This window comes from Astyanax mexicanus, chromosome 19 (genome assembly GCF_023375975.1).
Source record: "Astyanax mexicanus isolate ESR-SI-001 chromosome 19, AstMex3_surface, whole genome shotgun sequence".
Taxonomy (NCBI): Eukaryota; Metazoa; Chordata; class Actinopteri; order Characiformes; family Acestrorhamphidae; genus Astyanax; species Astyanax mexicanus.
Window position 1 is genome coordinate 10,377,308 of NC_064426.1, and position 18,972 is coordinate 10,396,279.

General features: G+C 34.4%; 1 protein-coding gene across 1 annotated transcript; it reads right to left on the bottom strand.

The window, feature by feature from the left end:
• Positions 1 to 709: 709 nt before the first annotated feature.
• Positions 710 to 14,061, bottom strand: si:ch211-165d12.4 (uncharacterized protein LOC100142635 homolog). Its single transcript, XM_049468223.1, has 4 exons — positions 13,922 to 14,061; positions 9,487 to 9,804; positions 3,548 to 3,690; positions 710 to 1,691 (listed from the first exon to the last, which is right to left on the bottom strand). Exons 1-4 carry the CDS (start codon positions 13,986 to 13,988, stop codon positions 1,590 to 1,592), a joined length of 630 nt encoding a protein of 209 aa, XP_049324180.1. The 5' UTR covers positions 13,989 to 14,061; the 3' UTR covers positions 710 to 1,589.
• Positions 14,062 to 18,972: the final 4,911 nt, after the last annotated feature.

Genomic DNA, 18,972 nt, shown 5'->3' on the forward strand with positions numbered 1-18,972 from the left:
CACATAGACATGAGACAAGGCCAGGACGTGACACAGTGACGTGCAGACGCTATGGCCCAATGTGCTTGGGCAGCTGCCCTTTTGCCGTCCTTGGCTGATATTGCCATTTCGAGGGAGGGGAAAAAATAATATAGGCAAAAATGATTTCATATTTCACATTAGATTGAAGTTTCGTAAAACAAAGTTTTCAGAGTCAATCATTCAGATTCAGACACCTCCAGAGCTGAGAGGGGCGCGGGCGTAGCGGGGGACACGCAGCACGCTTCACTAGAAAAAAAAAAAGGAAGCGGCGCTTCAGCCGACTAGCAGAGAACCAAGAGTTGCTGTGTATGAGTGAAAAAGTTGATGTATGTAGTTGGGCTGCACGATATATAATTTAAACATGTGAAATTAATTGTGAACTGAAACTGGAGTAGCTGTTCACATGACCACTTAAAACAATCAGATAACTTCAGAAATCGGATAACGGTAATGCACTTATTGAATAAAGTTTAAATTTTAGTAAAATTTTACAAGGTAAGTATGTATGATTCTAAAGAATCAAATTCAAACTGTTGGCTTCAATGCCCCTTTTGTTAAATTGTGTAGTATATAAGCATGCTTTTGTATTACAATTGTTTAAAATTAATCCACATACCAAGAGAGAGCATAGTTAACTATATGATACAAGTTTTATTTCACTGAAAAATAAAAATAAACACAAAAACTGTCAAATACAAAATTCTTTATTGCATGTATCAAAACATATTTCTCATATAGCTCATTTTACATTAATATTTTCATTACACCAGACATTTCACACAAAACAGTATATACACATTTACACATACTTTTTAGATTTCTCTGAAAGTGATATTCTCACTACTGTGGTTTCATTCCTGAAGGTAGACCCAGAATTAGGAGCATCTTTTACAGTTATTTACCCCAAATTAAGAGAATAGTTCAGTCTTCTTACCAGAACACATATATGTATATACATAGCATACAACAGAGATTTCAATATAATTGTATATTGCATTATTGTTTATTTACCACTCATTAAACTACACTGCATTGTGCTGCAGAATCACTTTTTGGCACATTTTTTACACTTTGCTTTGAAGAACAAGGGACACTCATTCATCACTGATTATATCTATATTGCTATATATTTACTCCTATCTTATTTTTCACATAACTAAACAGTAATCAACACACATTTAATTTCTTGACAATTATGTACAGCAACTTTATACAGTAAACATACTGTTTTTAGTTTTTTTTTTATTAAATGTCTTTAAAAAATCTAGCTTAAAAACCTGCAACACCTGTTGCAACACCTGTTGCAACACCTGTTGCAACACTCTGGTTTGAATTAGACCGACAGAACTGGTGTTGGTTTGATTTTGTAAATGTCGTCTTGATTCAGCCGCAAAACCTGTAATTGATTAGATATTGCAAACAGTGAAAAGCACAAAGTACAGTTTACAGCATATAAAACATATTCAGTTCACACTTGTGTATATCAGTCTTCTTCTGGAAGATTGCGGTCATGATAGATTGGTTCAAAGCTCTGCACTGTGAGCGCAGAAAGGCAGGCGGGGGTGAAATTAGTGTCTTAGCTGTGAGCGGTGGGCGGTCATGTCTTCATATATGCCGTGATAAGCTTTGGATCCGTTCTCCTCTCCCTGGCTTGCACACAGGGTCTTCATCTAAACACAAAAACAAACATGTTGACCTGACTCAGCTTTTTCACATTTGTAAGAACAAACCACATTGTCCGCACTCTGCAAAAGGCCTGCTGGGAAATGCTGTACACAAAGTGTGAATCATCTCACATCAAGTATAAACACCTCAGAGGCCTGTTTCCTTCACACTTGCACAGCCTGACCACGCATGCACAGCACATATAACACAGGCTTCATAGCGAAACCTACTTCTAATTTCCATTTAAAGGTTGGTGCCAGCATGCTTTTTTGTAAACAGCAGCCAATATAATGTAGTATGTTATAATGTATGTATAATGTAATGTAATGTATATTATAATAGACTGTATTACAGTAGATTATTATTTAATAGACTTTATCACAGTAGGTTATATATTATAATAGATGCTATTACAGTAGGTTATATATTATAATAGACTGTAGTACAGTAGGTTATATATTATAATAGACTGTATTACAGTATATTATATTATAATAGACTGTATTACAGTAGGTTATATATTATAATAGACTGTATTACAGTAGGTTATATTATAATAGACTGTATTACAGTAGGTTATATATTATAATAGACTGTATTACAGTAGGTTATATTATAATAGACTTTATTACAGTAGGTTATATATTATAATAGACTGTATTACAGTAGGTTATATATTATAATAGACGATATTACAGTAGGTTATATATTATAATAGACTGTATTACAGTAGGTTATATTATAATAGACTGTATTACAGTAGGTTATATTATAATAGACTGTATTACAGTAGATTATATTATAATAGACTGTATTACAGTAGATTATATTATAATAGACTGTATTACAGTAGGTTATATTATAATAGACTTTATTACAGTAGGTTATATATTATAATAGACTGTATTACAGTAGATTATATTATAATAGACTGTATTACAGTAGGTTATATATTATAATAGACTGTATTACAGTAGATTATATTATAATAGACTGTATTACAGTAGATTATATATTATAATAGACTGTATTACAGTAGATTATATATTATAATAGACTGTATTACAGTAGGTTATATTATAATAGACTGTATTACAGTAGGTTATATTATAATAGACTGTATTACAGTAGATTATATTATAATAGACTGTATTACAGTAGGTTATATTATAATAGACTTTATTACAGTAGGTTATATATTATAATAGACTGTATTACAGTAGATTATATATTATAATAGACTGTATTACAGTAGGTTATATTATAATAGACTGTATTACAGTAGGTTATATTATAATAGACTGTATTACAGTAGATTATATTATAATAGACTGTAGTACAGTAGATTATATTATAATAGACTGTAGTACAGTAGGTTATATATTATAATAGACTGTATTACAGTATATTATATATTATAATAGACTGTATTACATTAGGTTATATTATAATAGACTGTATTACAGTAGATTATATTATAAAGGACTGTGTTAGAGTAGATTATAATATAATAGACTGTATTACCGTAGGTTATATATTATAATAGACTGTATTACAGTAGGTTATATATTATAATAGACTGTATTACAGTAGGTTATATATTATAATAGACTGTATTACAGTAGATTATATTATAATAGACTGTATTACAGTAGATTATATTATAATAGACTGTAGTACAGTAGATTATATTATAATAGACTGTAGTACAGTAGGTTATATATTATAATAGACTGTATTACAGTATATTATATATTATAATAGACTGTATTACATTAGGTTATATTATAATAGACTGTGTTACAGTGGATTTAATATAAAGCCAAATCCACATTTGTAAGGATTGGTACCCCATATTTACCTTGGGTATGATCCATATCCCCAAAACCAGCATACAGAGTAAGGCAACAGTGCATGCCGTCAGGATGGAGACCAGCACCATCACATTGGGTGAATCATGTAAATTGCCAGTAGAAGCTGCAGTAGTGACGATGTTTTCCACTTCTGTAAAACCCAAACATAACCAGTTATAACCAGTGCAGTCACTGCTGGAGCTGCATTACACCCGCTAGCAGTTCTATTATAAAACAAAAGCTGCATAAAGCAGCAATACCTATCAATAACAGAGGTTTTTAGAGCAGACCTCAGCGCCATGCCTAATGCCAGATGTGGGCTAGAGGGGTTTTAACCCCCAGCATTGAGCTGTGGAGCAGTGGATCTGTGTACTATAAATCATTGGAGCTCCATCCAGTACTGCTAAAATGAGTTTGGGAGTTTGAATGAGTTAAGCTGGTGATCATCCAACATCCTGACTTCAGTAATGCTTTTGTCACCATTTTGAATGCAATCAAATTCTTACAGCAATGCTCCAAAATCTATCAGAAAGCATGGTCAGTAGAGATAAACTCTTTTTAACACCATTGATTGGCAAGAAACACTTAATAAGCAGTTGTAAACAAACTTTCTAATAACTTTCAATAATATGTCATTAACTAATGATTAATAACTATTATTTCTCACATTTTAAGGAACAAAAAATTTGCTAACATTTTTGGAAATATTAATAAATGCATTGACAAAATGAACCGCAATGTTTAAATTCTGATGAGCTTATGATTGGTTAACATTTCTAAATATAAATATCAATGCAGATGATTAATTGTCATGTTTAAATATTTGTTAATAACTACTGCTTTGTTCACATCTACTTATCATTTAATCAACCCTAAAATATAACCCTACACCTAACCCTAACCCCCTTAATCAACCCTAAAAGTCTAACCCTAACCTTAACCTTTAATCAACCCTAAAATCTAACCCTACACCTAACCCTAACCCTAACCTAAACTTTAAATCTAACTCTGACTCAATGATAAAATGTTACGATAAGGTTAGAGTTGGATGTCGTAATTCACACTGAACTTCACCCCCACACACACCCACTCAGCACACAGAGACTGACATGACTTTATTCCTTCAGCAATATTTGCTGCCACTCTTAAAAACTAAACTATCTACCTCAGTAACTGCTGTGATTATATATGTTCTATATGTTACAGTATGTCACACATCTCTGCACCTTATCCTCACTATACACTTTACTATATACTTTATTATACCGTATCTGTACTGCACTGTCCTGTCTTTAAATTGTCTCGTCTTTTGTATTTATTGTATTTATTGTTATTTAGTGTTATAATTTTATAATTTTATGTTGCACTGTCGTCACTCCTGCACTTTATGTTGTCTATTGCTTGTGGTTCTATGTTGCACCATGGTTCCGGAGGAACGTAATTTCACTACACTGTGTACCTGTACTCAGATGTAATGACAATAAAAGCCTCTTGACTTGACTTGACTTGACTTGTTTCATGTCCTCTTTAAAGTATATTTATGAAAGTTATTTACTTATTTTCAAGGCAATAAATCTTTTTTCTTTTCTCTTATCTATCACTTATTATTTTTGTCTGACTTAGCATTGTGTAAGTGTAAGATAATAAGATCTTTTATTTTTTTTACCTTATTTTAAGTCATTTGAATTCAAATAAATGCAAAAAAATCGTTATACTGATTCTTGTGTTCAAGTTTAAACCAAGGCTTGATTTAAGTCTTAGTACTTTACTCAACTTTGAAATGGTTTGAAATCTTACTAAGAAAAATTGCTTTAAAAAATTGTCTCAATGTTTATCAATCAATTTTTTTGAAGTGTATTATACACAGGAAATTTGGCAGTGTTAAATCAACACTGTTAGTGTTAAATTAACACTTATTAGTGTTAAACTTTACACTCTCAGTGTTAATTTAACACTAACAGTGATGATTTAACACTGCCAAATTTCCTGTGTATAATACACTTCAAAAAAATTATTGATAAACATTGAGACAATTTTGTGTCCACCATCTGTACTCCTAACTGCTCCATTTTTCTGCTCCCTCATACTGCATGTTTTCCATGTGATCTTTTGAATGCTTGGTCCTCAGTGCTGTTGCAGGGGTTTGCAGACTTACACCAGCATGATGACCAGCAGACAGCAGGCATAGGTTGCAGCTGTAACCAGACTTGCACCAGTATTGAGTTACTGATATCTACCCCTACCTACCCCTGATATCTGCTTGTTGCTCAGTGCTGGTGCAAGTTTGATTGCAGCCGGGTGCTGCTGCCTGCCTGTCTGAGGATCAGTTTCTAAAGCTTAGTGTAAACTTCCATGTTCCACTTTTTCTATTCCTCATTCCTTTCACTTTACCATTCTGTGGAGATTCCATGCTTTCTGTTTTACTTTCTCTCTTAGCCCAGTGAATTAGGATGAATAGGATTGATGTGATAGGTGGGATGGATGGGTTGAATGGATGTGTGGAATGGATGGGATGGATGGATGTGTGGAATGGATGGGATGGATGGATGAATGGGTTAAATGGTTTGGATGGATGGATTGAGTGAATTAGGATGAATAGGATGGATGTGATAGATGAGATGGATGGATGGGTTGGATGTGTGGAATGGATGGGATGGATGGATGAATGGGTTAAATGGTTTGGATGGATGGATTGGGTGAATTAGGATGAATAGGATGGATGTGATAGGTGGGATGGATGGATGGTTGAATGGGTTAGGATGAAAAGGATGGATATGATAGATGGGATGGATGGGTTGGATGGATGGATGTGTAGAATGGATGGATGGATGTATGGTATGGATGAATGATTGGGTGAATTAGGATGAAAAGGATGGATGTGATAGATGGGATGGATGGATGGGTTGGATGGTTTGGATGGATGGATGTGTGGAATGGATGGGATGGATGGATGAATGGGTTAAATGGTTTGGATGGATGGATTGAGTGAATTAGGATGAATAGGATGGATGTGATAGATGGGATTGATGGATGGGTTGGATGTGTTGAATGGATGGGATGGATGGACGAATGGGTTACATGGTTTGGATGGATGCATTGGGTGAATTAAGATGAACAGGATGGATGTGATAGATGGGATGGATGGATGGGTTGGATGGATGGATGGATGGATGTGTGGATGGATAAGATGGATGGATGAATAGGTTAAATGGATTGGATAGATGCATTAGGTGAATTAGGATGAAAAGGATGGATATGATAGATGGGATGGATGGGTTGGATGGTATGGATGAATGATTGGGTGAATTAGGATGAAAAGGATGGATGTGATAGATGGGATGGATGGATGGGTTGGATGGTTTGGATGGATGGATGTGTGGAATGGATGGATGGATGGATGAATGGGTTAAATGGTTTGGATGGATGGATTGAGTGAATTAGGATGAATAGGATGGATGTGATAGATGGGATTGATGGATGGGTTGGATGTGTTGAATGGATGGGATGGATGGACGAATGGGTTACATGGTTTGGATGGATGCATTGGGTGAATTAGGATGAATAGGATGGATGTGATAGATGGGATGGATGGATGGGTTGGATGGATGGATGGATGTGTGGAATGGATAAGACGGATGGATGAATAGGTTAAATGGATTGGATAGATGCATTAGGTGAATTAGGATGAAAAAGGATGGATATGATAGATGGGATGGATGGGTTGGATGGATGGATGTGTGGAATGGATGGATGGATGTGTGGAATGGATGGATGGATGTATGGTATGGATGAATGATTGGGTGAATTAGGATGAAAAGGATGGATGTGATAGATGGGATGGATGGATGGGTTGGATGGTTTGGATGGATGGATGTGTGGAATGGATGAATGGGTTAAATGGTTTGGATGGATGGATTGAGTGAATTAGGATGAATAGGATGGATGTGATAGATGGGGTGGATGGATGGGTTGGATGTGTTGAATGGATGGGATGGATGGACGAATGGGTTACATGGTTTGGATGGATGCATTGGGTGAATTAGGATGAATAGGATGGATGTGATAGATGGGATGGATGGATGGGTTGGATGGATGGATGGATGTGTGGAATGGATAGGACGGATGGATGAATAGGTTAAATGGATTGGATAGATGCATTGGGTGAATTAGGATGAAAAGGATGGATGTGATAGATGGGATGGATGGATGGATGGGTTGGATGGATGAATGTGTGGAATGGATGGGATGGATGGATGAATGGGTTAAATGGTTTGGATCGATGGATTGGGTGAATTAGGATAAAAAGGATGGATGTGAAAGATGGGATGGATGGATGGGTTAAATGGTTTGGATGGATGGCTGAATTGGTTAAATGTTTGGATGGATGGATTGGGTGAATTAGGATGAAAAGGATGGATGTGATAGATGGGATGGATGGATGGATGGGTTAAATGGTTTGGATGGATGGATGTGTGGAATGGATGGGATGGATGGATGAATGGGTTAAATGGTTTAGATGGATGGATTGAGTGAATTAGGATGAATAGGATGGATGTGATAGATGGGATGGATGGATATTGAATGGGTTGGAAGGATGGATGTGTGGAATGGATAGGATGGATGGATGAATAGGTTAAATGGATTGGATAGATGCATTGGGTGAATTAGGATGAAAAGGATGGATGTGATAGATGGGATGGATGGATGGGTTAAATGGTTTGGATGGATGGAAGTGTGGAATGGATGGGATGGATGGATGAATGGGTTAAATGGTTTGAATGGATGGATTGAGTGAATTAAGATGAATAAAATTGATGGGATGGATGGATGGATGGGTTGGATGGATGAATGTGTGGAATGGATGGGATGGATGAATGGGTTAAATGGTTTGGATCGATGGATTGGGTGAATTAGGATAAAAAGGATGGATGTGATAGATGGGATGGATGGATGGGTTAAATGGTTTGGATGGATGGCTGAATTGGTTAAATGGTTTGGATGGACGGATTGGGTGAATTAGGATGAAAAGGATGGATGTGATAGATGGGATGGATGGATGGATGGATGGGTTAAATGGTTTGGATGGATGGATGTGTGGAATGGATGGGATGGATGGATGAATGGGTTAAATGGTTTAGATGGATGGATTGAGTGAATTAGGATGAATAGGATGGATGTGATAGATGGGATGGATGGATGGATGGATGAATGGGATGGATGGATGGGTTACATGGTTTGGATGGATGCATTGGGTGAATTAGGATGAATAGGATGGATGTGATAGATGGGATGGATGGATATTGAATGGGTTGGAAGGATGGATGTGTGGAATGGATAGGATGGATGGATGAATAGGTTAAATGGATTGGATAGATGCATTGGGTGAATTAGGATGAAAAGGATGGATGTGATAGATGGGATGGATGGATGGGTTAAATGGTTTGGATGGGATGGATGTGTGGAATGGATGGGATGGATGGATGAATGGGTTAAATGGTTTGAATGGATGGATTGAGTGAATTAAGATGAATAAAATTGATGGGATGGATGGATGGGTTGGATGGGTTGGGTGGATGGATGTGTGGAATGGATGGGATGAATGGTGGGCATGGGTGAGTGGGCTGGACCAATGAATAATTGAATGATTGATCCATCCTGAAGGAAATTTAGGAGCTTAGCGTAAATAAGCCTAAAAGCACATTAAGTGGTAGGAAGCATTGTAAAAAGCACTGGACAAATATATTTTACATTTAATTATATTTAAAATTTGCATTAGACATGAGAAAACGTCATGGGTGCAAAGCAATTTTCTGTAACTTTTATATATTTATATATATTTATTACTATTTTTTCAGATATTTTGAGTTTATCTATGCAAACAGATGAATACAGTTTAGTGACAGAACTGTTTTATTCAACATTTGTAAAGATGGCAAATTAAACTTACCCTTCACAAACAGCAAAAGGCTATCTGTCTCATTGCTTTCAATTTTGGCGCCAAAAAAGACGTACTGGCAGAAGTAGAAGCCTGAGTCCTCCTTTTGCAGATCAGTGATCTTCACCGTTAGTTTCTCAAATTCACCGCTGACTGTCACCCTTCCTTCATAGGCTGAGCCATAAGATGCAGCTGAATCCTTCGTATTATAGTAAAACAATTCACACTTCTCGGGGCGTCTTGCTTTCAGATATAAACCAACGTTTTTGCTGTTTTTTGTGGTTGTGCAAGTCATGGTCAGATTTTCTCCTTGATTCTTAATCACAACACCTGTGGAAAGAGGAGTTCAGAGCAGGTGAGATTGAGAATAAAATAAACAGAGTAGATGGTAAACCATAGATGAGTCAGGAGTGTTTAGACACATGCAATGATAAATATCTATCATTAGGCGGGGGCGGAGCCAGACATTTAAACATCAGGGGCTTAGTTCATATCTCCCATTTATATTATAACAGCTATCATTTCTCAAGGACTAATATAATAAGGGCATCTAATACAATAATAATACATCTGTCAGTGGTTCTTTATTCTGTTTTAAAATTTCATTATGAAAAAAAAAAAAACATAGAAAGGCTCCAAGAAGAACTGAAATAAAATTATTTATCTACTAAAAGTTTAGAAGGGTCTTTCTAAAAACAAGCCAAAATTGGAAGAGCACAATTATACAACTGTGTGCACTAATGTAAAAATATAAAAATATATAAAGTATATATAAAAATACATAAATCTATCATTTGAACAATAAAATATTTTAAAATCTTTTATAAATAAGCTTAAATTGATAAAAAATGTTTTTCATCAAGTGAGGACCTTTTGAGTGTAAAAGTTTCAAGATAATATAATAATATAAGAAAATCAAAGTTTGCCAGAGATTTCGAATGTTCACTCATAAAACTTATAGAATAACTGACATGAAGTGAGGGGGGTCAGAGAAGATTTCAGATTCAGTAATCACTCACAGATGATTGGTAACATTTTACAATAAGGGTTATCAATGGTTAATCGACAATACAGGATGTATTAACTATTTATTAATTGACACTAGTTTACACACGTTTAATTATATAATTAATTACAATTTTGAACTAATGTCTAAATTCATTATTGTTTACAGCATTCTTAAACATAACTATTTAGTAATGTTTAATAATGTCTCAACTAGTGTCAGTTAATAATCAGTTAAGACATTACTGAATCATTTAACAGTGTTCATATTAATGTGGTCAGTACTGTTATTTGTGACCCGTATTGTAAAGTGTTGCCAGTTAATTGAAACACCAGCAAATCTTTTGTGTTTGTCTGTGTTTGTCCAGCAGTTGCTGTACTCAGACCTTCTGTTCACTTTTCAATCTGTGTAACAGAGACGCTGAGGTTAAGGTCAAAACATTGAGTGCAAACTCGGTTTTAATCAAACCCCTTAAAAAAAGAGCTGTGGTTTCTGAACTATACTGTGTTGGTGTGAGTGTGTGGGAGTGTTTTCAGAAGCAATTAATCAAAACAAAATTTCCCACAAGCCTCTCAGACTGACTCACTGAGCATGAGAACAGTAAAGCAGGTAAAACTGCATTATTAAAAGTAAAAAAAGATTAAAGGTTACTCTTTAACAGTAAAAGTGGGCTGAAGAAACCACCTGTCTTCCTTTTAAAACAGGGCACATTTATAGGTTTAAGAAAAAACATTTACTGTACTAAAATTCCAGGTACTGTCTAAGTTTAAAGAGTTCAGTTACTAAAGCTAAAACTGCTTAATTCCATCCTAACGCCTGTTTATAGAGCTGCCCAGCGGCAGGAGGTGCAGAATCATTAAAATCAGCTGGTTCTGAAACAGCTTCTTCCACCAGACTGTCCTATCACTTAACATATACACATAAAGTTTTCCCTCACCTGTACAGCTGTGCTAATCTTCCATGATGTTTCAATGATCCTAAACTGATAAAATGTATTTGATTTGATTTAATTTGTAATCACACACAGTCCTTCTAACACACAGTCTAAAATATGGTTGTCATTAGAGTGGCACAGTATATCATTTCTGCATCATCATCATCATTATCGCAAGGTCACATCTCAGGATGTGCAGTGTCACACTGAAAAATTAAATCATACACGTCATGATACAACTTGGTTGATAATAAAGGGGAATTGCATTGTTCTCGTTTTTTACTAGATTTTTTTTACTTCAATATTTGATACACAAAAGACATTATTAATTATTTCTAATATATAAGTGTAATTTATTCTTCTGGAAAAATCTGGTTAAATTACTACATGTATTTCTTAATACCACAATAACAAAATAACTCACTTCCCGTTTTTGCCCAATATCGGAACAGCCCTAGTTGTCGCTACACTTTAAAAACACCCTATAGAATTAACTCAATAATCAGTGGTGCATGAAGTGCCCAAATCATATACTTCAGTTAAAGTAGAAATACCCAGGGTGAAATATTACTCCAGTAAATGTAAAAAAATCTCCCCTTTAGAATGTAAAAGAACCCTGATTTATTAGAGCTCTAATTTTATATTATCATGTTTAAAACAGGGATAAAACTGGGTTCTTGCTTAATCATCTCATTTATTGAAAAAAGCTGTATTGTCTCGTTTGATTCACCAATCTTTTAACTGAAAGTCAGTATGTTTTCTGTTTATAAAATTCTAATAATAACAATATAATAATAATATAATAAAATGTAAAACAATTGCCATTATTATATAAAGTACATGCAAATAAACATACGTACAGTAAAACACAAAAAGGAATTTTCATTTTTAACTATAAGTATGTTATATCCTGTGAGCCGAGCTGAAGAACAAAGTTTAGAGAATCCAGATTTCTCCTGAATGCTCCTCAGCCAGCATGTCTATAGGTTCAGTTCCATCAGCAGCTCACCTGATTTACCACATTTACCAGTAATTTACCAAACCAGGTGTTTATTAATATGAGGAGAACTAGAAATAACTCTAACTCTAGGAGAGATTAGGAGGTGTTTTAAGGACAACAGGGCTGTTAAAGCTCTGCTTTTTGTAAAATGTATGTATGTTTGTATTTATTGTAATGCTATAATGTGTTTTACTGAGCTAATAAACACTTACTGCACAGATAAGACACTTATTCTTTTTCTAAAATTCCCACAGGTGCCTAAAACATGTGCTATATATATACATATATATATATATATATTCTGCCCTTTATACAGGCAAAGGCACTCCCAACATTTTAAGGTGTTGCTCTGAAGCTGAAGTGTTTGCTTTTCCCTGAGTAGCTACTGAATCTTCAACAAGTCAAAACAAGCAAAGTGCAAAGCAAAGTGTTCACTGCACCCTGCTGAGCCTGTTTCATGTTTCTTTCATTTTAATATGTTCCATTCTTTTTAAACATAAACTAAAAGTATTTAGTTCTCAGACTCTTACTTTTCTAGCTTCCAAGTTGACTTTGAAATTTAGCTGAGATAGAGATAAATTTCAGTATTCTGTAACATAATGATTTTTTAGTACAGTAATCAATTGTTATTACCTTGTTATTGTCCTTAAACAACCTATAGAATCTACTTAATACATTTGAGGTTAACAATTTGCCCTCAATTTGTTTGGAAAAAAGTCTATAACAGCAATGACAAACATAAAATATAAGGTAAATCTACCATCTTAATACATTACATAACAAATATCAAAGTAAGCAAAATCTCACATTACTGTAAAAAGTAGTATTGGATTAATATCAACATGATTGTCGCTACACACTTCAAACTACATACTGGATCTACTTTCAAAAAATGATATGACAATCTTATAGAATAATAATAATAATAATAATAATAATAATAATAATAATAATAATAATAATAATAATAATAATAATAATAATAATAATAATAATAATTGTCTGTAATAGTTGTCAAATGCACTGTAAAAAAATCCAACATAATAAAGTTTTAGTTAAAGTTTATATCAAGCTATTTTAGCAAAAACAAAAGTTTGAGCAACAATAAATCTGAAGTTGGTTCAGCAAAAATCACTTGAGAAAACAAGTGGTAACAAGTCTTTTACCAAGTAAGTTATTTACTTTTACAGTCTGGATATTATGTCCTTTTACTGCTGAGCATTAATTGACTTTTAATTAGCAGGTAAATTAGTTTATGTAAATATTACACAATTAACTTATTGTTAGTGTATTGGCAAATGTTATTATTACAATTTACAGCAATACATTTTTTTAGGAAAAGCTTCATCTGAGCTATGCCAACCAATCAGCTTCTATTAGACAGTCTTCTATAATAAATCTGTGTTATATCCCAAAGCTTTACACTGCCAGTAAACACAGCACTACATTGCATTAAATATAAAAGATGAAACTGGAGTATACACTGGAGTATAAACGCAGTCCTCACCTGCTGTAACGGTGCTGTACTGACTGAGCAGAACAGTAATGCAGAGAGTCACGCTCAGAGTCATCATCACGGCTCCTTCAGATACACTGAAGCTACTGAGGGTAATCTGCTGCTTTAAAGGCCGCCTACAGAAGATGTTAGCACCTGTGTTACACTCCCACCTCCGTTTCTTACTTCTTCCTGTCTAGACCAGACTTTCTAAAACTTTGGCTTTATCATGTTCCACTTTAGAGGAAGTCATTTTCTTCATTCTTCCTGCCACAAAAATGAGGCAAGTTTCATTTTAACTGTCATTTAACTGAAATGCCATAAAAGCATCATTTATTTTACTTTTATTTCAGACATTTCTGCAACTTCAACTTTATTAAACTCCTCTTTGTGACATTTATCACTAGATAAAATATGTAAACTGAAGAGTAACTGTTTATTTTACCTTGAGTGTATTGACAAATATCTTTCAATTATGATTACTTATCTTAGTATCTATAATTACATAATCATTGTGTGAAATAAAAGTATTGTATTCTATATGCATAACCAATACTCACATTGTATTTGATCATTTTTATTACTCACAGTGTATTTTACACACATTTATATAGAAGATTAACCAATAATCACAATATATTCTTTCATATATAGTAAAACATTGTTTGATCAGGCATGTGACTAACACAGACTCTATTGTGACAAATTAACCCACACGATACATAAGGCGTTTACTAACACATAGGGTCTATTGTATGGCGGTCTAACCACGCGCCACTAACACATTAACATATAACATATGAGATTTATTGTGAGATTTGTGTAGCTCATGCTTGAAGCATTTCGTTCACTGCATGTCTCTGACTAACGGCCATCAATCATCAGCTAGTGCACTCTGTATGAACTAAATTGATACAAAGGAGACTTCAGGACGAACAGTGCGGCCTTTCTCTCTGTGCGTGCAAAGTCCTTCACCTACCAAAGCGGGAGGAGGACGCGCGCACACAGGGAGGGCGGCACTGTCTAATTACTGGAACAATATCACACTGTCTGACTGGACCCAGTCAATTCTTAAAACAATACCACACTGTCCGGCTGGACACAATCAAGGCCAAACATTAGTGGTCCGGTCAGACCTGTGAAACTTGAACACTAACACGTGAGAATATGCATACTAACATGAGATGATTTTAGCAACGCCTCATCAGCAGGTTTCATGTCATTTGGGGTATAAACATGAAGTCAGATCAGAGGGGGGTCAGAACTTATACTGGGACGGCTGTTAGACGGTCTTTCATGTGTGGGTTCTCCTGAATATTCAGTACTTTGTAATAAATACTTGGTTTGCTTTCAACTTCACTCCACCTGTCTGACTCTCTCTACCAAACGAACACGTAGGGGAGTTGTACCCCGGACGAGAGGTGGGTGTTGACCCACCTTTCATTTTCTTTTCTACAACATGTGCAGAAAAAAGGAACTAACACATAGTGTTTTTAAAAGAGGACTGCATTTCTGTTTTATTACTATTCACAAAGCAATGAGTAACGATGTAAATCAGGGGTAAAAACTGTAGTTTAGTCATAAAGAGACGCACTTAACCCATAGGTGCACCTAGCTCTGCAGCCAGAGGACTTGCACAAAGTACAGACATGTATAAAGTACAACAGACCCAGACCTGAGTAACAGTACTTTAAGTACTAAAAAAATTACTTGAGTAGAAGCTGAAGTGTTCTTTAATCTCCACACTAAAGTGTAAGTACACTGTAAACCCATACGTTGTTTAAACTCAATTGATTTAAGTCTGTTTTACATAAAATTGGAGATTTCTAAACAATACTCAACTTTTTTGAGTTAGTTGAACATTTGTGGGCACATATACTGTACTACTCAAACTGAGTTCTTTAGCTTGAACCAACTTATAATAACTGAGTTTAGTCTGTTGTCATTAGCAGATTCTTTTCTATTGGCTTCTGTCACAATCTATTTGCATACTGGGTGTGTCCAACAGTTTCTGACTAACACTCACCATCAGTGTGTAGTGATTCACCCTGGGCTACCTTAGAAATAAATCAACTTCCCCTTTAGTTGTAATAACTTAATGTTTTAATTTATGCCAAATAAAGTTTTTATTCCACATTACTAAACTTTTTTAAGGCAACCGGTTTCCTCCAATTCAACTCCAAAAATTTGAGCAAACCAGCTGCCTTAAAAAAGGTAAGTAAACTCAACTTATCTGGTCTTACAGTATAACAAAAATAAAAAAAAGTTAAATCAACTTCCCCTTTAGTTGTAAAACTTGATGTTCTAAGTTATGCAAACCTAGGTTTTTATTACCCATTACTTAACTTTTTAAGGCAACCGATTTCCTCAATTTTTTTAAGTAAATTTAACTTATCAGGCTTACAATGTACTAAAGTATTCAACTATTTTTTTTACCTTACCCTTGTGTGGTGTTCATATTTTTGTTACTCAGCCAGTGAGTGTTCATAGGCCTGGTGGATCCGCTGCATTTTAATGCGTATTGAATTCGGCACAATTCAGCATTAACACTTTAAAACACTCAACAGATGCTTGATTCATCTAATTTACAAGCAATATAAAGAGCTTATATGGTTAAATTTTGCCATTTACATTTTTCATGTTACATTTATTTAAAAAAAAAAGTGAAAATAAATTAAGCTCAAGATATGAGTGGAACATTTTAAATTTTCTAATTTACAAATGAAGTAATGTTTTTCGTAACAACTGATTTTTACAGTATTTATTTGAACATCATTAGAACTTTTACACAAGTAACCATGTCAGTCTACACAACACATCATCCCCACTACCAACACATTGTCTTTTAATACCAGGCTCCACAACACATGAGGGGCAGAGTTTTTCTATGTGTGTGCTGCGTATGTACTTCTTGCACTTGCTTTTTCTGTCCATCTTTGTCCATCTTTGGTCCACACACAGTACACTGTACACATCTAATTCTGCTTTTTTGAATATACTCCCTGAGAGTTAATATCAACTCATTTTTATTGTATTTGCGTGACCGTCGAATACATTGTATAACAGAGTTACAGTAACTCTTTTTTGGGAGTTTTTGAACTGTTGTGTGAGTTAAAATATTTATCACATCTAGAGTAAAATACAGCTCACAGCTGGAGTTAAATTTACCATAAACTCCTTCTCAGTGTTAAAAAATAATGGAAAAAAATTGAGTTATAAAACTAATATTTTAAAACCCTTGGAAAATTTAGGAGTAAAAATGACAACAAAAAGCATCATTACTAATTACAATAACTACTTCATAATCAACAAGCGTCACAAGTGTACTTATGGAAGAAAGCCCTGGTGGGTAAGACTACACACTGATGGTGAGCTGGGATTGGGGGACACGCCCATTAGAGAGTTCAGTCACGCTCCTCAACACCTTACAATAAACTCTGAAATAAACTCTACGCCACCAAAGAGTTCCCCTCAACTCAACTTGAAGTTTAAGATGGGGGAATAAACTCACACAATTTAACACTTTCACATATTTTTGTTTAACTTCAGATTTTTAAACTCTAGAAATGTGCTGTGTACTAGTGTGCTGAATATTAACACCATTTAAAAATGCAATAATCAGCATGGGCACAAACATGCTGTGCTTAGTGCTTAGTTTTTTGCCCTATTATTGTATTTTATGTTACTTTCTATGTTGTAGCATTATTAACCGTCTGAAACCATTATTGGCCAATAAGCTTTCCGAATCCTGTCTCGTGATTTTATGCGAGCAGTTTCAGTTCTTATTGTGGTGAAACTAGCCAACCAGCTCCATATAAACACAGTGAAAACACAGTCATACACAATGTTTACATTTTCATTTGTTACAATGAATAAATACAACAAATTCATATTTATGTTTATAGCAAACTTTCTTTAACACTAAAAGAGAATTATACCTAATATTAGTCACCGATTTATATGTTTGTGTCTGTTAAATTATTAAGTAATTTACTGTGGTGTTTAAATTAGATGTGTGCAAACTGAGTATGAACATGTGTTCCTAAAAGTGTTTCTAGTGAGAGACGGACTGTTGATAATTATGGGCAGTGTTTTAAGTGCAGTGTGAACAGATTGGCGAGCTTATTGTAAATTAGTGTTTCTGACCCACCTGGACGCTAGAATCAGCATCGGAGGTCAATGACCTGCCAAGGAAAATGAACAAAATACCAAAAAGAGCAAAAGACTCTGTTTAGGTTAACAAATATAAGTTTTTTTAATTCTGGTATTTAAAAAAAAAATTGATCTTGGTCCAGATACCTAAGAAATTAGGTATGAAATAGATGATAAAGTTATCAAGTCTAAGTTTAACTGATACGAAGAATAACTGTTTATACTGTAGAGAGGCACAGGTATATCTATAGCTTTGGATAATAGTGTCTAACTTAAAAGGCAGAATTTTAATGTAGTATTTATGTTTCATACTAATTTAATAAAATAGTTGATAAAACATAAAACGTTTTTAATGTTCTTGTGATTTTTCTTTTTGCAAGATAACTTTTAATAACAATAGTAAAGAAAAAAAACACTGAAGGATAAAGTATATTCTATGTTACTGTATGTAACCTATCTGTGCTCTATTTTGCTCTAGTTATTCTGCACCTTTAAAGTGATAATCTTATAGAAACAATAAAATCAAACTACTGAATACTGAATATAATGATTTTCTTCCCATCAAAACATGATTAATACAACACAGGCAGTGTAGTTTTCATAAACCTATATACAACAGTCAACATGTTTATTTTATGTGAGGAAAATATGGCTTGTCCTCTACAGTCTCTGGTACAAGCTAACCAAATAACTGTTCGGGTTCATAGAAAACCCTAAACGCTCTTACTGAAATTGCTCTCAATAACAGTTTTTACAGTTTTTGTTAACAGCAGCAGTTACTGTATCTCCCTCAGTCTAGTAAGTGTTTTTTGACTAAACACAGACAGCCTTTTTATATTACAATTATAACACTAACCTAGGGTCTGTGGTTTTGACAGTTTAGCAACATTAGCAACATTCTGAGTATACAA